The 25904-nt window shown below is 37.6% G+C and overlaps 1 protein-coding gene and 1 pseudogene across 9 annotated transcripts in view; both read left to right on the top strand.

Annotated features, from left to right (window-relative positions):
• Positions 1 to 25904, top strand: part of DNMBP (dynamin binding protein) — a 113914-nt gene that overhangs the window by 8023 nt on the left and 79987 nt on the right. For all 9 annotated transcript variants that reach the window (XM_069067190.1, XM_069067185.1, XM_069067189.1 and 6 more), the window contains 2 exons: positions 18541 to 18696; positions 20764 to 20886. In XM_069067190.1, coding sequence (XP_068923291.1) covers positions 18552 to 18696; positions 20764 to 20886 — 268 coding nt within the window. In that variant the 5' untranslated portion in view covers positions 18541 to 18551. The remainder of the gene's footprint in view (positions 1 to 18540; positions 18697 to 20763; positions 20887 to 25904) is intronic.
• LOC138145554 (growth hormone-inducible transmembrane protein pseudogene) lies at positions 20898 to 25292 on the top strand (annotated as a pseudogene).

Genomic DNA, 25904 nt, shown 5'->3' with positions numbered 1-25904 from the left:
GCTAACAGCCAAAGGTAACTCTGGTTTAGTATATAAACTCATTTGCAAAATCTTAGGGAAAAAGATGATAGAAGGTGGAACAGTATAAAGAAGAGAGAAATAGTAGAAGACAAAAATATGGAAAGAAACTTTGTCAAGAAGCTGACTAAATGCCCAAGGGCATTGAAAGATGAAGAGGAAGGAGGATAACAAATGGGAGAAAAATGGAAAATACCTGCAAGATTTTTTTTTAAAAACAAACTGTTCCTTACAAAGACATAATAGAAAAGCAAACAAATTAGACCAAATGTAACTAGAGGAAACCCATGCCGAAGGTGACAACAGTTATGAAAGCATTGCAGGATCAATTTATAAGATATATGAAAGGGAAGAGAATATTTTATGGGTATGGAAAAAAAATCTTGGATCTTATTAATATCCCTACAAGGGAACAAAATATCAATAACTTTTGACCTATATACCTATTTTCCCATTTATATAAAGTTAGAAAAATTGTTTTATGAAAACAATCTGCATATGCATTGAAGATGTCCTTGATTAGGGTATTAGTAGATAATAGGATTTTTCAAGCGATATTCTGCAGTTGACCACTTTTTTTTTTTTAATTCAGAAGAATGTTTAATTATTAAATTCAGCCTTATAATCACATCATTACAAACTTATGCTGGTGGCACATCTTAACTGGCCTCCCAAATGGGAGTTCACATACTATATAACATGTCTGCAGACTTTAAATTCAGTAGATTTTAAAAGTCAATCCTAAGGTACAATTTGGTTTAAACCAGATATAAAACAGCCCAACAGGAGGCCATTCTTTCTAGCTGAACTCATTTGTGTACTCTAATAGTCTAGGTTGCTTGAATATTTGACATTGAAAGATCACCCACACTATAAATTGGGATGATGTACTTTACTCAGGATTATCATACAAAAAAACACAATGAAGTGCCTTTCAGTTACTGAAAAACAGTATTTTAATAAAATTGTGATTAGGTTGTTCACCACTTGGAAAATTAGGAAATTTAAACTGGAAGAGTTTACTTTTCAAATTTAGTTGGCCTGCTTCAGCCCTTGCCTTTGGACAGGCTGAGGTATATTGGTTTACAAATGGGATTTTGCAAATTATTGGCAAGTTTTTTCCTTCCATGCCATGGGTGACTCTGGGCAAGTCATTTAACCTTTGTCTGCCTCAGTTTCCTGAACTATAAAATGGGTTAAAGTCATATAAGATTAGACTTTCTTCATTAATGATGCTAATTAATCTAAAACCATTTATATTGAAGTGGAGAGGACCACCTTTGATAAAAATAGTTAAAACTTGACTAATTCAGTCAAATGCTAAGCCTAATCATATCTTTTAAAAGAAACAGAAAAGTGTGAGAACTTGGTTGCTGCAGTTTTAACAAAACATGAAAAAATCTTTTAGATATAAGCTTTCCTAATCTACGTAATTCCTTTTTTAGGATAACTAAACAAAATTTTCAAACAATGATTCATAATTACAGTTTTGTAGTTGATGTAACCAATGTAAAGAGGGTGAAGTTATAGTTTATGACAAAAAATAACTTCATAAGAAACTATTTTTGTAACAAATAAGGCAAAAGATAAGTAGTATTCATTGGTAGCTTTTTTGAGATAGTGCTATCAAGTCCGTTCTTTTTACTTTGTTAATGAAGGTGAAGATGATTTTTTGTTCCAGGCATATACTTGGGATTTTCCAAATATTCTGCCAGTGCATTATTTATCAAGATCATGTCTTTGCTTTTGTTGGCATTTTGTAAAAGAACCCTGGAGGCTGACCACTCTTTTGGCCAGAGTCTACTCAGATTAGGTCCAGGCTTGTGTTTTCCTCCCAGCTTGGTGGCAAAGTGGATTGAGTGCTGGGCCTGGAGTCAGGGAATCCTGAGTTCAAATGTGGCCTTGGTGTCATCCTGGGCAAGTCACTTAAACTTTGCCTTAGTTTCCTGAACTATAAAATGAGGATAATAATAGTCCCTACTTCATAGGGTTGTAAGGAGCAAATGAGGTCATAGTTGTTAAAGTGCTTAAGACAGTGCCTAGCACATAGTAAGGCTTAATAAATGCTTATTCCTGTCTTCCCTTTCACATCTTTTGCCTCTGCATCATAGACACTTCTGAACAAAAATCTTGTCCTAGATGTCACCCATTGTGACTTTGGCTCACTTGGCACACGTGCTGCTTGCTTGTCACCTCTTTACCATCATGCATTTATTTATTTATTAAAAATATATTTAATATTTTATTTTTCCTCAATTACATGAAAAAAGTTTTTAATGTTTTAAAAATTTTTTTTGAGTTCCAAATTCTCTTTCCCTCTCTCCTCTCCCCCCCAGGTGCAGAAGGCAAGTAATTTGATGTAGTTTATACTTGTGCATTCATGTAAAACATTTCCAAGTTTGTCACTATTATACCTTTAACTGAAAGATGTAGAGAACACAAGAACCTGCTGTGCTTATTGCTTGTTGACCAAAAAAAGCATTTAATTTGGTAGAGCAAAATGCCACTTTAAAAGCTTAATTCTGACAATATATTTTCCCATTCATACATCAGAATTATTCATGATTCCTTGAAAGATAGAATAGAGATAATAGTTTTCAAGGACTCCTCAATCAGACATCTGGTACGTCATAAAATGGGGAAATGTTGCTTATCCATTGTGTTTGCCACTGTGATGGAGGAGGTACAGCACCAAGTCCAAGTTGAGGATTTTCTTGTGAGGTCCTCCAGATACTTCTGTCTGGATGCCCTTGTGCTGGCTGCCTCAAGCCCTGGAACACTGAAGAACTTTCTGCCTGTCTTTTTAATGCCCTTTACCGCATCACATGCAGAACAGTAGCAGGAGACACATGACCAGGCAGAGGCAACATTCTTTACACCAGAGCTTCAGTTTGCTCTCCTCAGCACTTAGGGTTTATTTCCTTTTCCTCCTTAAGAAAATATGTACAAAGAGTAAAGATAAGTTTGTAGTTTATTCTCCAGTTTCTGTGCAGCTGTAATTAGCCAAATTAAATATATTTATCATTTTTATTCTGACTCAAATTGATGCAGTTTTTTTAGTGAAAGGGGGTTGACAAGAAAGTGAGTAGTAAAACTATTCCCTGTTTCCCTAAACAGTTTATGCTACTTGATGAGTAGTGGTAAGTGACAAGGTCACTGGTTATTACTTATGTCAGATCCAGCATACTGAGTATCAGCATTGCAAAATTAGCAAAGTGAAGTTCTGAGTCAGGTAAAAGAAAGAGAATGTATTTAACCTAATAAAAGTAGTGACTTTGTTCTCTGTGTGATAGCTGAAGCCTTACCTTGGCTACACTTGGAGCTGTATACAGCATTTGGCTCAGCCCCTCCCCTCAAGTGTGCCTTTTCCAAAAAATAATGTAACAGTGCTGCTGATGGGCACGTGGGAGGGAGTGGGGGATTAAAAGAGAATGGCCATTGCTGACATTCTGGCCAGAGGTTCTGGGCCCAGCACAAATTCTGCATTGTCCTTATGAGGTGATTCTCTTACGATAAATAATCATGCTCTATCAGCAGAAAAAGTTGTAAAGGATGTGCCTATCCCTGCACCCCCATTCTGTCCCTTTCATGAAGTCCAACAATTCTACTGTCCCCAGCAATAGAAGAACCTTTCTGCTTCTCTGCCATTTCTGAACAGTAAGTTTTCCTGAATCTGACTCATGGCTCTTCTTACAAGTCACAAGTTATAGAAATCGAGGAGGAAAGAAAGCTCACTATGTAGGAAAGTTGGTGTAACATCAGCAGGCATTTGTTAAGGACCTACTGTATTCCAGACACATTAGATGTAGAGGGAGGGGTTCAAAATCCACTTACTACCTGTGTGACCTGGGACAAGTCATTTAACTTTCTGGGCCTTATTTCTCATCTATAAATTGAGGAGGCTGGACCAAATGATCTTGAAGGTTCCTTCTGGTTCTGTTATCATATTTGAACCATACTACTTGTATGTTTTTTCCATCTTCTCCATCAATGAGAATGGACTTCAAACTGAACAATGTGCCCTTCTTTGGTACTAAAAACCTTAGGATGACATGGTTCTTTTCTCCCCAAAGTGCAAAATAATTCCTTTCATTGCTTTCTGTAGCTGAATTAAACTTCTAAAAGATATCAGAATAAATACCCCCATCTTTATTATAATTTTCTTTAATAGTAATTTTGAAGTCTATTTTAGGTAAAATCTCTGTATTTTGAAAATGACTCATCTTGTTATATCATCTTCCTTTCTTTCCTGTCTATCCTGAAAACATTTTCTTCACCTTTCCTCTTTCTTTAAGCTGATTTCCATATTTTCACCAGGTTCATAGATTTCTATACAGGGTATGTAGGAACATCTCTGTATAGATGTTTCTTTTGTACAAGGTAAAACCAGCAAGGTGGCACAGTGGATAGAGTACCAGGCCTGGAGTCATGAGGCCCTGACCTTAGACACTTACAAGCTGTGTGACCGTGGGCAAGTCACTTAACCCTGTTTGCCTCAGTTTCCTCATCTGTAAAATGAGCTAGAGAAGGAAATGGCAAGCCACTCCAGTATCTTTGCCAAGAGAACCCCCAAAAAAGTCACAAAGAATTAGACACTACTGAAATGACTCAACAACAAATGCCCTTCCATTACCATATTCTGGTCATGACCTCTATTCTATCAAATCTCAGTGCTGTCTATGAGGTCATGTTTAACTTATACTAAAATTTCTAGTTCAGTCTACATTTAAATTTTGGTTCCATTTTTATTGATAGTCTTTTGTTTTTATTTCATCTTCATTAAAAAAAATCCTTTCCATTAACCCAGGAAACCATCCCTTGTGAAAAAGAAAAAGGTAATTCAGCAAAACCTAACTAGGACAGCAACTGAGTCTGATAGTACTTGTAATGTTGCATGTACCATAGTGGTGGCACTCCCTCTCCCTCCACTTTTTTAAGGAAAGGGAGAGAGTGCATTTTGTCATTTCCTGGCATAGATGACACAGTGGATTGAGAGTCCTGGGCCCAGAATCAGATAGACCTGAGTTCAAGTGTAACCTCAGACATTTACTAGCTGTAGGGCTCTGGCCAAGTCACTTAACCTCTGTCTTAGTTTCCTCACCTATAAAATGGGGATAGTAATAGCACCTACCTTGCAGGACTGTTGTGACGATCAAATGAGATAATATTTGTAACATGCTTATTAGCGCAGTGCCTGGCATGTAGTAGGTGATTAACAAATGCTTCCTTTTTGTGTGTGTCTCCCTATTTCCTTTGGTGTTATCCTTCCCTCTGCTTAAAACAAAAAAGGTTTCGCTTGGATTAAAGAAATGGGGGTGGGGGAATACTTTACTTGAGTTTGGAGGACTGTCATGTCAAAGGGGACTAGAGTTACTATGCTTCTTGCCATCCTCCTAGTCCTTCAGGCTCCCAACCTAGGAGTCCTCCTTGACTCTTCACTCTCTCCCACCCCCCATATCCAAGTTGTTGCCAAGACCTGTTGATTTTCCCCCTGCAGGATCTATTCTCTCTTCTGACACTGTAACCACCCTAGTGTGGGTCCCCATCGCTTTACACCTAGACTGTTGCAATAGCTTGCTGGGGGGGGGCGGGGGTGTGTGGCTGCCTGCCTCAAGTCTCTCCCCCACTCCACTCTATCTTCATTTTAGCCCAAACTCCAAGGGTCTAAAAAAGGGGAGAGTTTTTCTACTGAGGTTGCAAAAACATTTCTTTTGGAGAGTTTATATTTTTCTTCAAGCTGTCAAAGTGGTCTACTCTCAGCACAGGTAAGACCTTGGCACACCCCAATTCAATAAACTATAGTTGTGTCCTTTCGCTTCCAGGATTAAGTATACATCCTCTTTGGGGCATTCAAAGTTCTTCATAACCTGGTCCCCCATTGCCTTTCCAGTCTTCTTACACTTTACTCTTCCTCAAGTACTCTACAGTACAACACTGACCTCCCTGCTGTTCCCTGGAGAAGATTCCATCTCTTAGCTCTGGGCTTTTTAACTGGCTGCCCCCATACCTGCAATGCTGTCCCTCCTCATCACCTCCTGACTTCAGGTCCCAGATAAAATTCCACCACCTATAGAAAGCCCTTCCCGATCCTCAATGCAGTGCCTTCCCTCTGTGGATTATTTCCTATTTATTCTGACAGTAGCTTGTTTGTAGATAGTTATTTGCATGTTTTATTCTCCATTAAATTGTGAGCTTTTCTAAGGGAGGGACTGTCTTTTTACCTTTCTTTGTATCCCTAGTGTTTAGCATCGAATAGTAGGCATTTAATAAATGCTTATTTGGTTGACACAGTCAACTCTTAGCTTTCTGGATGCAGCTATATATAGACAGTTCCAAATCTACTTAGTTGTGCTATTATCTAACCCTCATCTATCCATCTTTCGATGTCATATGTTCTTTCTCAAGAATGCCTCAGTCATTTCTAAGAAACAAGAGTGTTAGAGAAACTTCTCATATCCTTTTTACTTTCTCCTCAGGAGACAAGTTTGTACTTGTGGATATAATTAGTTACCTCAGGGATGGAAAGAAACAGTGCCTACTTGTCAGATCACTGCAGCAGGTCTTTTGGTATCCTTAACTCATGGAAAAAAACTTCCCTTGTTCACTATCATAAAAATTGCCTATTTCTGGACTTCTTTCCCTGTGTGTAAAAGCCTGTGACTTACTGTGCTGCACTTTTAATTTGTGTATGCTATAAGAAATATATTCAATATAGATCTAAGAAATTTATATGTAGGATAATTTGTGTAGTTAAATTTATGTACAGCTGAATTGCTTAGCTCTGACACTTCCCAGCATATTCACTTATGACTCAGAAACTTAAATTTCACCTGCAATTTGAAATGCATTCAAGATATATTGCATGTAAATTTGTGGGCACTCCTAATCTTTTTCGCCCTCATGGGAATCTTGGTTTCATCCATTTGGAAATTTAGGTCATTAATTCAATTTTCTTTAAGCTCTATGAACCTCCATGGACCTCTCATTGTTAAGAGAAGGTGTGTTGGGAGGCCCAGTATTTATTTCTTGGTTTGAGCCAATCCCTTTAAATATGAAAAGACCTAAAGTAATTGTAACCTTTGGGTAGAAGTTAAATTTCATCAGAACCATACCTTTATTTCAACCATGTGAACCCTCCCCTCCCACCCCCCAGTACTGAATCACCTTTCTCTATTCTAGTTCCAGAGAACACAAAGTTCCTTAGGGAAAAAAATGCTGATGGAGAGCAGAGTAGGAATGCTCTGAAATCACATTAGCACAAGCAAGAAAAGGTGATGTTTTCTTTTAAAAAAAATGTCCTTTAGATTAGGATCTATAAAAGTTTCATGCTCTAAGATTCAGCTTTATAATTTTACATATTTTAAATTCCATCTCTAGAGAAGTAGTGCCCTTCACAGACAGGCTTGGCAGAAGCCAACCTAGGCCTTTGTCTTCTACCGTGTCTAGAGGAAGCTTCAGATAACATGCTCAGATACTGGTCAAGGGTCACTTTGGCATCCCCACTTAGCATGTGTTTGATGTAAGCAAAGCATATTGTCATATAAACAGCAAAAGCTGATGAATACCAAGTACTTCTCTTATTCAGGTCATTTCCCCAGTGTAATGGGAATGTAAATTTAAAGATCTTTCTTGCCCCTAGGCTAAAGTGCACCTGGAGCCTGGGGTGGGGGCTTGTTTTTCAGGAGATACTTCTTGATTGGCCAGTGAGTCAATAAGGTTGTTACATTCTCTGAGCCAGGAGAAGGCTATATAAGCCCTGATGTGTAGCTTTGTTTTGGGGCTCACTTTGAGAAGTGTTCTGTGATTTGATCTGAATTCTGGGAAGCCGTTGTTGAGAGTCCCCCGGCTTTGAAAAACCCAGAATGTGGAAACCCAGATGTTGACTGGGTATGGATGTAATGGTTGGACAGTTTGGAAATCTGTCTACTTGATCTGTTTCTGTCTTGATAATTCTGTCTGTATACTCTGAAGTTCGGGGTGCTGACCTTTTTCCCCTGAACTAGGTAAACGATACATATTTGACTGATTAAAGTAAGCTTGTTAACCCACTTTGAGTTGCTTTCCTTTATCAAAGCAGATCCAAGAACCTGTGTTGGCAGACACCCTGGGGATGCTGGGGTGCTTGCCGCTATACCCAGTCTTCCTAATGTAGCCACAATAGGAACATAAAAAAGGAGCTTTTCTCAACAATTAACACCAAACCAAACTGTGTTAGGTGCACTCAAAACTTAGATCAGGAGAGAGAACTAGGGATAGAAGGGAAAACTGTTGGAAAACAATGAATATTAGCCTGCTGGCCTCTGTGAGGAGGACTTTATTGAGATGAGTAAAACTTATGCTGTTCTTCTACAGCCAATTCCCAGTGTAATTACCTGGCAAAGACACTGACCTTCTGTCCAAAATGAATACCAGTAACATAAACTAGAGGAGGAAATGTTATTTTCCTTGTTTCTCTTATTTCCTTCCGGATCCAGATTTAGCCTTTATTTTCTGATGTTTCCTATGATTCTCTTACATTAGGAGGGGAGAATGCTACCATTAGGCCCAAACTCCAAGGGCCTAAAAAAAGTAAGAGCTTTTCTACCACGCTTGCAAAAACAAATTCCTTTTGGATAGTTTATATTCTACAATGTTGGTTATAAATAAATAAAATAATGGCCGAATGAATATATTCAGTGATCTTTCTTGACTGCAGGTGCTTATGTTTGTAAGGATTTGAGAAAATGCATGGAAAGATTTCGTAGGATTTTACACTGATTTTTTTTGGTAGGTATAAATGTAGGTGACACCAAAAGCAAAGAAGGAAGAAAGTAAATTCCCTCCTTCAGCATACTGACAAGAACTCTATAAATGTAAACACTGGAAGGATGGTGGTATCTTCAACAGGAATAGGGAGACTTTGAATTAGGGAGAATTTGGGAAAAAGATAAGAGTTCAGTTTTGGAGATGTTAAATTTGGGATCTTTTCTGATAATACAAATTTGATAGGTAGTTAGAAGATATAGAACATTGCTTTAGTAAATGCTTATTGATTTCTGATGCATGGATGGTTTGATATAGATCATACTGTGAAAAATTCCTCCTGTCAGAGAGGGGAAAGCCTTGAAGAACAACAGAAATAATCTGAGAATTGTTAATAAAAAAGATTTTTTTCTCCAGGGAGTTTTCTTAACCTCTCTTCCCATGTGAATATAATTGCAAATAACAAAAAATATATTTATGAATAAAATATGATCAATTTTCATCATATACCATTGCCTTATCTTGATTTCCTCCTGCATCATATTGGCAAGACCTTTGAATGACATATCTGTGACTCTTATTTCTTGTGTTAGATTTCTCCACGTTCCAAAACATGTGAAAGAAACTTCTATGTTTAGAGAAACACGAAGAAATAGATTAAAGGGATTATGTGAAAGAATCTTGTCTCAATCCAGCCATACCAAACTGTAGTTTTTAGGATTGTGAGGATGAAAACAGGGCACCCAGGAAGCAGAGACAGGTCTAACAGTAGCTCAGAAAGTCCGACTGATTAGACTAAGGTCCATATGACAAAAAGTTTATTCAGTGGTGGCAGTCGCGGTGGTGTGTGTGTGTGTGTGTGTGTGTGTGTGTGTGTGTGTGTGTGTGTGTGTGTGTGTGTGTAGGGAAAATTGGGGGGAGGTATATCTTTTTTTATTTTCTGAAAACAAGCACTTAACACTATAGAGGTCACTAAGCCAAGATTTCCGTATAACTTTGTTTTTCTGTCATGCAGAGTATTTGGTCTAAAATTTTTCCTTGCTACTTATAAACTGCCCAGAACTAATTAGATACATCATAACAAAAATACAGTTAGTTCTAGGCAGAGAGGAATGATTTATAGTTATCTGAATAAGCTGTACTTTTCAATTTAATATGCTAAACCTGATAAATTTATGAGCAAGGCAAGTTATACGTGGGGCATTTTTGTTTTGTAGCTCTTTTAGAGCTACAGAATCTTGCCTTACTAGAAAGTTGAGAGGGGGATGGGGTGGGATATAAGAGACAGCAGATTGGGGGAAGAGGTGAGGTATTCAGTAGGCTTGATATTTTGGGGTGGGGGTAGGGGAAAGATGGGGAGGAAAATTTGTAACTTAAAATCTTGTGGAAATGAATGTTGAAAACTAAAATAATTTGGGAAAAAAGCACAGAAAAAATATATATACATATATATTTCAGTGTTTCTAATTAAATTTTGTAAAATTTTTCTTCCATGATCTATCTATGACTTATAATTTGAATGGTAAGAGTAAGAAATTCGTGTTTTGCATCCATGATGTATCTGTTCCTGCTTTTGTTTACTTTTTTTCTAGAACAGCCTTTTATCCAATTTCAGATCCATGTTTAGATGGCAGGACCTGAAGCTACTTATGAAGCTATTTGGTCTCAGTCAAAAGTTGAATGTATATGTCTGTAGTCTTTGAGGTAGTATATCTATTATGAATAAAAAATTTGTTGAAAAGTCTCAGAAGCCTCCTGCCACATTTTTATTTTTGGAAGGATGTCTGGCATTCACATTTTAAAAATTATTTCTTTGAAAATTGTAGGGATTATTATAAAAGGACTTCATTATTTCAAACCAACATCAAGCCCTTTGGGAAATTTAAGGGTAGGCATCCTGACCCTTGAGTGGCTAGAAGTAAAAGAGTTTATCCACAGAAATGGGCAAGAGAAAAAATTGTTCCTACTAAGTTTGTGGAGTAAGAGAGGTCCAGAATTAGGAGTACTATGCCTAGGAAACCAAGAGGTGGAAGGAACTAAGGTAGATAGTGTTCATCTAATGACATTTACTTTGGCAGATGGCAAACAGGAACTCTACTCCAATTTAGGGGAGTTTTCTAGTCGGAAGATACAGCTTTTTGGAGGGGAATCTTCAACTTTTGGAAAAGACTATCCATTTGGTACATAATGTAGGCAATTGAGGGCTGTGTGCAATAAGCAATATGAAAAGGAGGACTTGTCCCAGTAAAAAAGGTATCCCAAATGGGAGTTTTCCATAATAGGGGCCTGGATAAGAAAGGATATTCTGTGATTAAGAATTTATTCAGGTTAAATTGAGAAGGGGACAGGTCCTAAAGAGAGATTCATCTGAATAGGGAGTTCCTCTTATATCTCCACAGGAGGCTCCATGCTTCTTTTGGAGCTGACTGGCAGTGTCACAGGGGAGAATGAGGCAATATCAGATCTATGATTTTAAGGAGCTGCCTGCCTCTGGGTATCTGGGGAACGCAGTGAGTCCGAGGGTGAAACAGGTGGCAGGCAGTGAAACTGTAGATGGTGTTCAGGGGCTTTTCAGAGAACAAAATGTCCCAGGTGCTATTTGTCCCAAAGGTGATAGATAATGTAGATGCAGAAAGCTTGTCCCTGGTGTTTTGGGAGCAGTGCCAAAGCCCCACCTCGAAGTTTTGCCCCCTTTCTTCAGTGGTTTCCTTTGTCAGTTCTCTCATTCTGCTCTAGTTCCATCATGGTTCCTTCCCTCTCCCCCAATGTTGAGAAAGATGTGGCAGTTATTCACGGGCATGAGATATTTACCGCTTCTGGGGAGTTTGCTCCAACTGTGGTTGCAGGACTCTGCTGGCAGGAAAGTTTGTTCTGAGCAGGCACATACAGCTTTTTATGTGGGAGAATGCTGCCCAGGCCTTCCATCTCTCCTCTGCTTTAGCTTTTCTTTGTCCTGCCCGGCCTGGCAGCTTCCATCAGCCACTGTAGTTGGTGCCTCTTAATACCTCATTGGGGCCTTCACACATCCCAAGTGTGAATGATGACATGCCTTTTATTTTGTTTGTAGCACCCAGATATTGAGATGAATTTTATGATAATATCTGGGCATGCAGCTATTGAGGTTCAGCTTCTTGACCTTGCACATGAACTATTTCATTTCTAGAAGTGTTCAGCTATTTTGTAACTATAGCAGCTTTCTAGGGTGTATATTTGTTCTCAGGGAGAGGTGCTTTAACCTCCTGGCTAATGTACTTGGTCATTGTAAGAGAAGGCAAGGGTGCCATTTGTGCCAGATAGATAGCTTAAGGCTCAATAAATACTTTAGAAGAACCAATAGTATTAGTCCTATGCTAGAGTATCAATTTAATGTGATGCTTCCTGAGGGATTCCTTCTACTAAAGTCTCGGGACTTTGTGAGGAGGAAAATAAATTCCTGCCTAAGCTTAGCATTTAAAGGTTGTTGTAGTGGTTTGTAAAAAGGGAAGCCTTGTGTAAAAACAGTTATTCCTATAATATTCCAGTTACCTGGAGGTAAGACTTGGGACAGTTTCAACCCCTTCAGAACCCTGTCAAAAAGTAAATAAACAAAAAAAGCTTTCTGAGCAGCTGAAATAACTTTCATTGCCCTGTGAAAGTTACTTCAAACACTGAAGTCTTGTTCTTTCTCCTAGGAAAAACCTTTAGGTTCACTCTTGAAGTCCAGTTTGCTTTTATTTATATAAAAGTATTTTGAAACTTGTTTGGTAACAAATAGATTTATAGTGGCAAACTAGAAGAAAGCCCAAGAGACTGTTAAGAGGTAAACTCATTTCTATAAGAAATAAGGAGAAATATCAGAATTAGTACACTAAGAGATCTTCATAATACTGAGTGTTAAAGAAAAGATTACATGTAAGAAAGCAAGAATGTGAACAAAACACTTTAGGAAGATTTCCATCAAATTTGCTAAAATAAACCATGTTTTGACACTGGAAGCCTCCAAGTTTCAAAAGGTTTCAGGTATTTGGAAAATTTACTTTTGCCAGATAAATAAGATTTCACTGCAATAACATATATTGAATTTATAGATGCCTGCCAAAATGACATTTTCTATATCTGATAGTGACATTTTCTATATCTGATAGTGATTTATATGCTTAATAAAATTGTCTTGGTTGGGGAGAAAGTAGGGAGACGTGGGAAGTATTTCTCATAGCTCATTTCTTCCTCTTCATACTGGGATATGAAGTCAAAGATAATATAACAAGTTTTCTTTCTATTCTTAAATTTCTTTTTTTAAATTAAGTATTTTAACTTTTCCTCAATTACATGTAAAAACAATTTTAACATTTTTTCCCCAAATTTTGAGTTCCAAATTTTCACTCCTCTCCCCTCCCTTCCTCTTTGAGAAGGCAAGCAATTTGACATAGGTTATACAGGTGCAGTCATGCAAAACATTTCCATGTAAGTCATGCTGTGAAAGAAAACAGACAAAAAAATCAAGAAAAATAAAGTAAAGAAAAAGTATGCTTCAATATACATTCAGGCTCTATCAGTTCTTCTCTGGAGATGTGTAGCATTTTTTTTTATCATAAGTCCTTTAGGATTGTCTTAGATCATTTTATTGCTGAGAATAGCTAAGTTATTCAGAGTTGATCATCATACAATATTGCTGTTACTATATACATTTTCCTGGTTCTGCTTATTTCACTTGGCGTCAGTTCATGTAAGTCTTGCCAGGTTTTTCTGAAAGCATCATATCATGCTCATCATTTTTTATAGCGTAGTAATATTCCATCACAGTTATATATGACTTGTTTAGCTATTACCCAACTGATGTACATACCCTCAATTTTCAGTTCTTTGGACCACTAAAAGAGCTGCTATAAATATTTTTGTACATACAAGTCCTTTTCCCGTGTGTTTTTTTTCTTTTTTTTACTTTCTTTGGGATATAGATCTAGTAGTGATATTGCTTGATCAAAAGGTATGTATGGTTTTATAGGTCTTTGAGCATAGTTCCAAATTGCCCTCTAGAATGATTGAATTAATATACAACTTCACCAACAGTGCATTAGTGTCTTAATTTTCTCCCATCTCCTCTAACATTTGTCATTTTCCTTTTCTATCATACTAGCCAATCCAATATTTCTGTACTCAATAGTGATTTCATGCTGAAATTTCTTGACAGATGATCCCAAATCTTTTAAGGAGCATTTAGATCAGTTATGAGTTTAAGCTATATCAATATAAGCTATCTTACCTTAATTCCCCAATAAATGTAAATAGTATTATGTCCAAGGTTTAATTCTATAGTTTGATTCAAACTGTTAGATATTCCTTTTAGACACTTGAATATATATGCTTAACATCCCCTCCCGCAAGGTTGTAAACTATGTGGTAAGATGTGGGTGGTACTACCTTACTATCATTAGTTCTTATTAAAAAGACTCTAAAGGACCTTAGATTTAATCTTATCTGACTATATACATGTAGATATTGTATTAGACTAGTTGAGGGGTTCTTTTTTTTTTGACTAATTTATTTTTATTAATTTGTTTACTTTTAGTTTACAAGATGCAGTTCCACAATTCCTTGAGTTTCAAATTTTCTCTCCCTCCCCCTCTCCCTCCCCCCATGGCAGCATACAATCAAGTATAATATCTGCAAATACTTTAACATTGGACGTTAGGTTATAAAGAGGGATTGTATCAGATGGAATGAGCAATGGGAAAGGGGAAATAAAACCAAACAGGAAAAAGAAAAAGAGCAGGTAGTTTGCTTCAATCTGGATTCAAACTCAGTTCTTTCTCTGGATGTGGACATCCCTCTCCATTGTGAGACTTTTGGGGTTGACTTATAACCCTGAATTGCTGAGAAGAGTCCAGTCTATCAGAGTTGGTTGTCACACATAAGTTGTATCTGTAATTGTGTACAAATTTCTCTTGGCTCTACTCTTCTCACTCAGCATCAGTTCATATAAGCCTCTCCAGGTAAATATGAAGTCCATCTGCTCCTTGTTTCTTATAGCACAATAGTATTCCATAACATGCATATACCACAACTTGTTCAGCCATTCTCCAATTGATGGGCACCCCCTTAATTTCCAATTCTTTGTCACACAAAAAGAGCTGCTGTAAATAGTTTTGTACATATGGGTCTTCCTCCTACTTCTGTGATCTCTTTGGGATACAACCCTATTACTGGGTCAAGGGTATGAAATTATTTATAGCCCTTTAGGCATAATTCCAAATTGCTCTCCAGAATGGTTGGTTCAGTTCACAATTCCACCAGCAATGCATTAGTGTTCCAATTTGCCTACATCCTCTCCAGCATTTGTCATTTTCCTGTTTTGTAATCTTAGCCAATCTGACTGGTGAGATGTGGTACCTCAGAGTTGTTTTGATTTGCATTTCTCTAATCAATAGTGATTTAGAGCATTTTTTCATATGAAAGACATCTTTATAGACATCTTATAGACATCTTTAATTTTTACCTGTGAAAATTGCTTGTTCATATCCTTTGACCATTTATCAATTGGGGAATGACTTGTATTCTTATAGATTTGACTCAATTCTCTGTATATTTTAGAAATGAGTCCTTTATCAGAGACATAGGTTGTAAAAATTCTTTCCCAATTTTCCACTTCTTCCTACTCCTGGTTACATTGGTTTTGTTTGTACAGAAGCTTTTCAATTTAATGTGATCAAAATTATCCATTTTGCATTTTATAATACTCTCTAATTCTTGTTTGGTCATAAAGTCTTCCACACTCCACAAATCTGACAGGTAAACAATTCCTTGCTTTCCCAGATTGCTTACAGTATCGGCCTTTATACCTAGATCATGCACCCATTTAGACTTGATTTTGATATATGGTGTTAGATAGTGGTCAGTGCCTAGTTTCTGCCATACTATATTCCAGTTTTCCCAGCAGTTTATGTCAAATAGTTCTTATTCCAAAAGCTGGGGTCTTTGGGTTTATCAAAGAGTAGATTACTATAGTCATTGACTGCCGAGTCTCATGTACCCAATCTATTCCATTGATCCACTACTCTATTCCTCAGCCAGTACCAAGTAGTTTTGAGGACTACTGCTTTATAGTACAGATTAAAATCTGGCATAGCTAGTCCACCATCCCTAACATTTCTTTTCATTAGTTCCCTTGATATTCTGGACCTTTTGTTCTTCCTAATAAATTTTGTTACTATTTTTAGTGCCATACCAATCAATTTACCAAAAAACTACTTTATAGAGCTAGAAAAAATAGTAACAAAGTTCATTTAGTTGAGGGGTTCTTAACCTAGGGGCTGTGAACTTTTTTTTTTGTTTATTTGGAGGGCAGAAGGCAGGGCAATTGGGGTTAAGTGATTTGCCCAAGGTCATACAGCTGGTAAGTGTTAAGTGTCTGAGGCTGGATTTGAACTTGGATCCTCCTGACTCCAACTGGTACTGTAGTCACTGTGCCACCTAGCCACTCCTGAACTTGTTTTTTAAAAATATTTTGATAACTGTGTTTCAGTATAATTGGTTTCCATTATGCAATTTTAAAACATTATTTTGTTTTATTTATTTATTTTAAGCAATTGGGGTTAAGTAACTTGCTCAAGGTTACATGGCCAGTTATTTTGTGTGGGTGCCAAGTATCTGAGGCTGGAACCAATCCCATGTCTCCCGACGCCGGGGCCGGCGCTCTTACTGCGCCACCTGGCCGCCCCTTAAAACATTATTTTAAAACAATATAAAATAAAAAATATTTTAAAACAAATATTTAAAACATTATATTTAAAACAGCTAGGTGGCTCAGTGAATAGAGCATGGGCCCGGGAGTCAAGAGGACCTGAGTTCAAATCCAGCTTCAGACACTTAATACTTACTGTGTGACCTTGGGCAAGTCACTTAACCTCAATTGCCCTGCCTTCCCCCCTCCAAAAAGGCAAAAAAAAAAAAAAACCCCACCCCATTATTTTGAAAGGGGTTCTTAGGCTTCACAAGATTGCCAAAGGGACCTATGACACAGAAAAAGTTAACCCCTAAACTAGATGATCTTTAAGGCCCTTTGTAAAAATAAATCTCTCTTTCTCTCTTTTTCTATTACAGAGAGTGACATACATGCATCAGGATACTAAACAATGTGGTGATCACATGTTCTCCTTAAGAAGCTTAGTCCATAAGGGATAAATACAGTTCCCACACATACTTATTGGATGCAAGACCCTACATGTTCTTGCGATATCTGTAAAGCGTCTTCTATCTGTACAGCATTTTTTATATATAATTTATTTATTTTTAGTTTTCTACATTCACTCCCATAAAATTTTGAGTTTTAAATTTTCTCCTCTTCCCCAGGACGACATGCAATCTGATATAGGCTCTACATATGCATTCATATTAAACATGTTTTCACATTAGTCATGATGTAAAGAAGAATTAGAACCAATGGGAGGAACTATGATAAAGAGGAAACAAAACAACAAAGGAAAAACAAGCAAATCATATGTTTCCATCTGCATTCAGACCCCAAAGTTCTTTCTCTGGATGTGGATAGCATTTTCCATCCTAAGTCTTCTGGAGTTGTCTTAGATGCTTGCATTGCTCAGAAGAGCTAAGTCTGTCAAAGTCAGTCATCACACAATGTGGCTGTTACTATGTATAATGTTCTCTTGGTTCTGCCCACTTCATTTAGCATCGGTTGATACAAGTCTTTCCAGGTTTTTCTGAAGTTCGCCTGCTCACCATTTCTCATGAAACAACTACAACTTACTCAGCCATTCCCCAATTGATGGGCATCCCCTCAGTTTCTAATTCTTTGTCACCACAAAAAAAGCTGCTATAAATATTTTTGTACATGCAGGTCCTTTTCCTGTATAGAATTTACTTGACTATTTTATAGGTTTACCTCTTGACCTTTCTTTTTTTAAAGGCTCAGTGACTTGAGTGGAAGTTTTTTTTTACCTACATGTAAAAGTAGGTCACTTGGTCAGCAGGCATTTTTTAAGTGCTCACTGTGTGCCAGGCTTTGCTAAGTGGAGAAGATGCAAAGAAAGTTAAAAAACAAAAAAACAAGATGTTTTCCCTCAAGGAACTCACAGTCTAATGATGAAGAAAGCATGTAAACAACAACAATAATAATAAACAGCCAACGTTTATATAGCGCTTACTGTGTGCCAGGAACTGTGCTCAGCTCTTTACAATTATTATCTCTTTTGATCCTCCTAACAACCCTAGGAACTGGGTGCTTTATCCTCATTTTACAGAGGAAGAGACTGAGGCAAACAAATATTAGGCCTGGAGTCACACAGCAAAGTATCTGAGATTTCATTTGAACTCAGGTCTTCCATTCTCCAGCCCTAATACTCTATCCATTGCACCTAGCATCAAGTGCAGCCCTTTGACTAAATCCAAACTTCATAGAACAAACCCTCAATAAAAGGATTTGTTCTTTAAAACTTGGTCTCAGTCAAAAGGCTGCACCCAAGAACCTAGAAGGCCACATGCAGCCTTGAGGCTGCAGGTTCCCCACCTCTAGAGAGCATCTATTGCCCTCCTACTTTATGAATGGTCATTGAATACAATGAGAAAAAGACCTTGAAAGGTTAAAAAGCACTCAGTAAATGTAAGATACGTGATCTAGTAAGAATCAGCCTTGTTATTGTGGATGTCCCTCAGAATAGGACAATGACATCCCTACATCTCTTGGACTAACTCTTGGATATACTATGGAAATAACCGTTATCTAAAGGTAATTTTGTTTCTGTGACCTTTTCAGTTTCCAATAGGACTGTTTTTCTTTTCTTTCAGATTTCTAAGTCATGGAACCTGGCTCAGTAGTTCGTGCTATCTTTGACTTCTGCCCAAGTGTATCAGAGGAACTGCCCCTATTTGTAGGGGATGTCATTGAGGTGCTGGAAGTAGTAGATGAATTTTGGCTCTTGGGAAAGAAAGAGGATGTTACAGGTAAGAGGTCCACTACTTATTTACCACACACAAAATGGATCTAACTCCTTTCCAGATTATAATTTAAAGTTAAAATGGGGTGGGGGATTAAGGGAGAGAATTGGGAACTCAAAGTTTTAAAAATGAATGCTAAAACTTATTTTTATATGTAACTGGGAAAAAACAAAATACTAATAATACTAAATAAAAATTAAAAATACTAAATAAAGGCTAAAAAAATGTGAAAATAGGGGAAGAAAGCTCAGAAATGAACAGTAAGTAGTACCCTATATTCTTATAATAGTACTTACTTTATTTGAACAGAAGACTCAGTGAGAGGCAGCATTATTTAGAGAGTGCTAGCTCTCAAGACAGAGGAATTGGATTCACACTCACTTCTGATACGTGATACTTCTGATATGTGCTACCTCTGTGACCCTCGACAAGTCACTTAACCCCTCTGGACCTGAGGGGTTGAACTAGAAGGCTTCTGTAGGCCCTTATAGCTTCTAAATATGTGATCTTATATGTCAGTGAGGATAAAACTCATATATCCTATATCCATCTTCTATCATTGGTAATTACTTGGCTTTTTAAGGAGAGCAGTTTGAGACCATTTGGTGCCAACTACCCTTATTGTCAACCTTATTCACCTTTATCTCTGCCTTCCTTTTTTTGCCATGAATTCTTTCTCTTATGTAATCAGTCCTTAACTGCTCCTCTTTTCAAAATCTGATTTCAGATTTGGAAGGAAGCTCAAAGGCTTTCCAGAAACTGAAAGTCTAATCCACAACTGAATAAGAACCCACTCTATAATATTATCAACAGATAGCCATATAGCCTTTCCTTAAAACCTTCTAGTGAGAGACAACTCACTGCTTGTTAAGATAGTGCATTCTACATTGGATAGATCTGTTCAAGGAAGTTAGTTCTTACATTAAACCCAAATTTATATCTTTAGAACTTTTACTGAGCATTGCTTGTTCTATACTTTGGGGTCATGAGAATAATCCTTCTTTCATTGTGCTAACCCTTCAGATACTTGAAGACTACTAACATATTTTCTGTAAGCCTTATCTTTTCTGCTTTAAACAATCTTAGTTCCTTCAACTAGTCATCTGGCATGAATTTGAGGTCTTTTACTCTCCTGAGTGTCCTCCTCTGGATTCTCTTCAGTAAAATATTTTTCTTGAAAGGTGATGGTGAGAACTGAACATGGCATTCTAGATATGGTCTAACTAGGGTGCAGAATACAGTGATATTTTCAACTCTGTAGTCTTGGACACTATCTCCCAGAATGAAGCCAGAATGCATTCTTGTCTTTCAAATGCTCTGGGACTTTCTACTGCCTTTTACATCAAACAGCACCTTCTAACTAAGATCATTAGGATCCTTTGTTTATCTTTCCTCATGCCCTCATCTCCTAAAATGATCCAGTCTTCTTTTATTCCAGTCAGACTGACTTGTTTTTTTCTTCATGCTGATCATTCTTTGTAGAATAAGCTTGTCTTTGCTCAAGTTATCTTCCATTCTAGAAGTAGTTTTTTAGTTGCCATTCACCAGGTTGCATTACTCTTGTAAAAATCAGATTGGGTGTTTCAGAAAGTCCTCATTAATAATGTTATACTTATATAAGAATAAATTTTCTTTTTCTTTTTTTGCTTTTTGGAGGGCAAGTGGGGCTAAATGACTTGCCCAAGATCACATGGCTAGTTTTTTTGTGTGTGTGTTAAGTGTCTGAGGTCGGATCTGAACTCAGGTCCTCCTGACTCCAGGGCCGGTGCTTTATTCACTTTGACACCTAGCCACTCCCATAAGTATATATTTTCATTTGAATAATTAGCCTTGTATATATTTTTCCTTCCATGAGTCTTGTTTATAGTAGATTTTGAAGTCCTTGAAAATAGACCCTTTGTCTTCTGTGTTATGTACTTACCTTATGCCAATAGTGTTGGATAGCAGCAGATGCTTAGTAATTGTTTCATATTAAAATCTATACAGTCTCAGGGGAAAAGCTTCGTGTATTTTTGTATGTCTTTCAAAAAAAGAAAAAAGGTCACACCTGAAGTTTTTGTTTTCTATTTCTAGGACAATTCCCTAGCAGTTTTGTGGAGATCGTGACCATTCCCAGTATGAAGCATGGAGAAAGGCTGTTTGTCTGCATCTCTGAATTTTTATCCCAGGATATGGATAGTCTTTCTCTCCATCGAGGTAAACTGGCCTGGGGAACAGAAAAGACCACTTTAACTAAAATGAAGAGAATTCTTAGTTTGGTCACTCTTAGGCTAGACTTTCCATGTTTAAATTCCCAGTCTTGAGCTAGGAAGACCTCCTCTTATGATAGAGAGAGAAATGAGGTTCAAGGGTCAGGCAGTGAATGACAAAGCAGTCTCATTCTACTCCTCTAGTTCCTAGATATGGTTGGAGATCTTGTTTCAGATTTAGCTATCCCCACAATCATGAGGGCCTTGTGTGAAATCAATAATTTTAAGAAGCTAATCCTAGCCATAATCTTGGACGTCTACTGCAGCTTCTTAGAAACTAAACTGTTATGATTTCTTTGAACTTCTAAACATGGGATATGAAAAAATTTCAAATGAGAATATTTGAAATCAGTACATTTCTGTACTGAATGTACAGTATATTCAGCATTGAATACATTATATGGAACATTTTAGTCAGTGAGGTGAGAGTAATATTAGAAATGTACTTTAATGTTCAATTTATTTATGACAATAGCAATGATAAATGGTAAGAGCTGGCTTAGTGCTTTAAGATTGATAAAGTATCTTTTTTTTTTGGAGGGCAATTTGGGGTTAAGTGACTTACCCAAGGTCACACGGCTAATTTTGTGTGTGTGTGTGTGTGTGTGTGTGTGTGTGTGTGTGTGTGTGAAGTGTCTGAGGTCGGATTTGAACTCAGGTCCTCCTGACTCCAGGGCCGGTGCTCTATTCACTGTGCCACCTAGCCACCCCAAAAGTACCTTTTTTACATTGCTTCTTGATCCTCACAAAAATGCTGTGAAGTAGATACTATGTGTATGAGTATTCCTTTTTTTACAGAAGAGGAAGCTGAGGGCCAAAAATTATGTCACAAAACCAGTCAGCATCAGAGATAGGATTTGAACCTAAGTCTTTACTGGTTGCAAATCCATCAATCTTTCAACTGTACCATATTTTCATAGAGCTAAAAGAGAGTTCCAGATGAAGTACTTGAGGAAAATTTGAGGGGGGAGAGAGATCCCTTTAATTTGTGAATCAGAGAAGATTTTAGAGAGAAGTTGGCATTTGAACAGAGATGGAAGAAGAGAAGGATTTCAGTGGATAACTGAGATCTGAGGGCAACCCTGTGGCATGAAGGGTGACCTTTGTGGAGGCATAGACATGCAAATTGATGTGAGCAGAATGGGTAGCTGCTAATGGGCTCCTGGGCCAGGGGTATCAGCTCCTAGCCCTAGACTCTCTTCACTTCCCTTAGTGCCAAAGGATAGATATTCTTCCTGGCTCATGTTTGCTTTCTACACTACCTCCTATCCAGGAGCATGCAGGGCCTTTGCTTATCATGGCTTCTCAGTATTCTCTTCTCCTAAAATTTACTTTGGAGTGTAGAGAGTCTGAGAGGGGACAGCATGAAAGAAAGAAGTCTGTGAAGGAGGGGTAAAGGCACAGTAGGGTGGGTCTTACCTGCCAAGCAGAACTGGCAACTTGTGGCATAGACACTAGAGAGTTTTACTTCTTTAATTCTGAACCTTTACCTCTGAATATTGTCATCCTCATCAGTGAAACAAGACTTTGGGAGATAGTCTTAGGACTGCAGCTGCTTGTTACAAAGAACTTGGAAAAATGTGAACATGATTCATTTGACAATATCATCTGTTTTTTTCTTTATGAACAAAAATTTGAATTGAATGGATTTCCTTTAAACATAGTTCTTGACTTGTTTTGAAACTAACTCAATTCAACATTTGAAACACTTGCCACTTTTGCTCTATAGTCTTCTGAGGTGTCATCATGGGTTTTAAATGTTTCTATATAAAGAAATATTTTCCTGAAGTAAAAGTGGTGAGAGGATTGGATTCAGCAATCTCTAAAGTCCCTTCATTTTCTAACATTCTGTAATTCTATGATCCCAGGACCCTTCTAATAAATGACAGCAGTCAGTAAAGAGAGTTGGAAGTGTCATATCAGCAACATTTAATTGCCTACTCTGTTCAAAGTACTAGAGTGAAGTACTATTAAGAAATAGATCTCACATGCAGCTGAGCTGACCATCAGGGGTGAGCATTTCAGAAATAATCAGTGAATCTGTTGCAATACCATGCTAGCAGCAAGGTTTGTGTGTCTCTGAACCCTGACTCTGCCTTCCAGGACTCTCCCCCCAGCACTCACAAAGACCTCTCCTATTCTGAGAAATTCTATTCTGAAGGCAAATTAGTGACTCTTGCAGTCCAACAGGGTATATGCCACCAAATCAAGAATTGGGGTCCAATATGGAAAAACTGACCAAGAAATTAAGGAAGCAGCATTCAAACCATCAGCAGAAAGAGTGTTTAAAATTGATCAGATGGTTTGTTTCTGGAGGAGCTGCTGTTGGTTTTAGAGGACTCTGCTCCTATGGCTTGGGAATGTCAAATGAAATTGTGGCTACTGAAAAAGCAGTAATTTGACCACAGCATGTGAAGGATAGAATTCATGCCACCTATATGTATTTTGCAGGGAGTGTTGGTTTAACATCATTGTCTGCCTTAGCACTTGGCCAATCACCTGCTTTAATGACCTTTATGACAAAAGGCTCTTGGTTGACTTTTGGAGCAACTTTTGCAAACATGATTAGAGCTGGAATGCTGGTTTGGTCAATATCATATGAAAAGAGCCCAGGCCTAAAAACTTCTTGCTTGGATGTTCTGTTCTGGTGTCACGGGTACAATGGTGGCCCCTCTGACTTTGTTGGGTGGCCCTCTGATCCTCAGAGCTCTCTCGTATACAGCAGGCATTGTGGGTGGCCTCTGTAGTGTAGCCATGTGTGCTCCAAGTGAAAAATTTCTTTACCTGGGAGCCCCACTGGGAGTGGGCCTGGGTGTTGTTTTTTTTTCCTTCTTTGGGATCTGTGTTTCTACCACCTACCACTGGACTTGGTGTTGGTCTTTATTCTGTGGCAACGTATGGTAGATTAGTTCTTTTCAGCATATTCCTTCTATATGATACCCAAAAAGTCATCAAGTATGCAGAAATAATGCCAATGTATGGCACAGAAATATGTGACCCCATTAACTCCATGGTGGGAATCTACATGGATACACTAAATGTCGTTATGCAAATATCCACCATGCTAGCAACTGGAAGCAACAGGAAGAAATGAACTGATTGCATTTTGAACCATCCAAATTTTGTCAGATATTCTTGCTTGTGTTCTTGGTGTATATACTTATTAAATCATTTCTTGTACAAGCACTTTGGTTGAAATCAGAAGTTCAGAGCCATGTCAGCATGGTTAAGATATTTTAATACAATGTGATGCTTCAAGTTCTACCTTTCTTGAGAATAAATTCAGCACTTCTCTTGCAAATAAGCGCATAAACTTTCCAGTTTTCATCTTTGAGTAAGTGCTAATGGAAAAGGATCAAACTTTTCAGTAGTATCATTTTATTTCAACATTCTGTTAGTTGTTCATATTTTTACTTTTTCCATAATATTATTTAACACAGACTCTCATTGCCATCCAAAAAGGAGTCAAGTGTGTCCAAGAGAGCCCCCCCCCCCCCACATTGATGTAGAGGACCTGTCTCTAGTTTTAGATTCAGCTGTAAGAGTGTTAAGTAATTGCTACTTGCTACCTGGCAATGGATAGTGTTTATCAGGTCTAGTTATTGATGTATAGCTGTCTTTAACATAATTAGGACCCACCTGATATTTTCAGGTGAAACATCTATCCTTAAAAGACAGCTAAGGGGTGGCTAGGTGGTGTAGTGAGTAGAGTGCTGGCCCCAGAATCTGGAGGACCGGGGATCGGTTCCGGCCTCAGACATTTAACACCCACATGAAAAAAGCTGGCCGTGTAACCTTGGGCAAGTTACTTAACCCCAATTGCTTTAAAAAAAAAATAAAAGACAGCTAAGTGTCATTGTGAAAATACCTTTGGAATATCAGTATAATACTCATATTTCAAATATAGGGAAGGTACTTGTCAATCCATTCAGTTTCAAAATGTTAACCTCCCCCAAGTATTCCTGTCATAGTTTATAAGTTCCATTTTTAATCATTTTTAAACTTTTTTTTAAACATCCATTTTTAAACTTAAAGCTTCAAAAGTATCAAATAGGTTGCCTATAAGTGTATTGACGCATATAGATGTTGCTTTTTCAACATAGGTCAAAGATTGTGGCTTATCTTTGTCTTTTATTTTTTAAAAAGATCCTGCTTGTCCTTTAGAATAAGGAATCATTTTCCTTTCCAGCACTATGTTATTGCATCCCTTCCCCACTAAATGCTAAAATTAGTTCTGCCTTCATAAAATATCATTTTTATTAATGTTAATTTTTCCACAGATTTTCCCCCTCAGTCCATTCTTAATTTAGAAACAGCTTCTTTGTAAGTAAAACTTGTAAATTAAAAAAAAAATAGATCATGAGAGTCCTAGAAAACATGCATTGTGGGTAAAAGTTTAGGATGAGTATAATTTAGGAAACTGATTACATATGAATATTTTATTTGGGATGCGTATTTATTTTCTTAGGATTTAGAGGAATTCATAAGTAAAAGTTTTCCTTCTAAAAAGAAAAAAAAAGCTCAAAGGGTTTATAATCTTGTAAATGCTTTATGAATATAAAAATAAACACAACACCTATATCTTCTTGGGGGAGTCAGGTACTGTGTGTAATAGCTACAAAAACTTTTCTTTCCTCAGAATATGAAATTGTTACTCTCCCTCGTACTATTTCCACCACACACGCACTCATCTCCCTCTCATCCCAGTGTTGCCCACTACCCCTACTTTGTTAGCCTGTCCCTTCTTCTTTGAATGAAAGAACTCTTTGAAAAAAAAAGGGGGGGGGGAGGCTAGGTGGCGCAATATATAGAGCACCGGCCCCGGAGTCAAGAGGACCTGACTGGATCTGAGGCCTCAGACACTTGACACACTTACTAACTGTGTGACCTTGGGCAAGTCACTTAACCCCAATTGCCCCGCCCTCACCCCTCCAAAAAAGCAAAAAAAAAAAAAAAAGTCTTTGG

The sequence above is a fragment of the Petaurus breviceps genome, unplaced genomic scaffold (assembly GCF_028583685.1).
Source record: "Petaurus breviceps papuanus isolate PSGF00001 unplaced genomic scaffold, PetGlider_PUasm1.0 90740, whole genome shotgun sequence".
NCBI classification, from domain to species: domain Eukaryota; kingdom Metazoa; phylum Chordata; class Mammalia; order Diprotodontia; family Petauridae; genus Petaurus; species Petaurus breviceps.
This window is presented reverse-complemented; position numbering and strand designations above follow the sequence as displayed.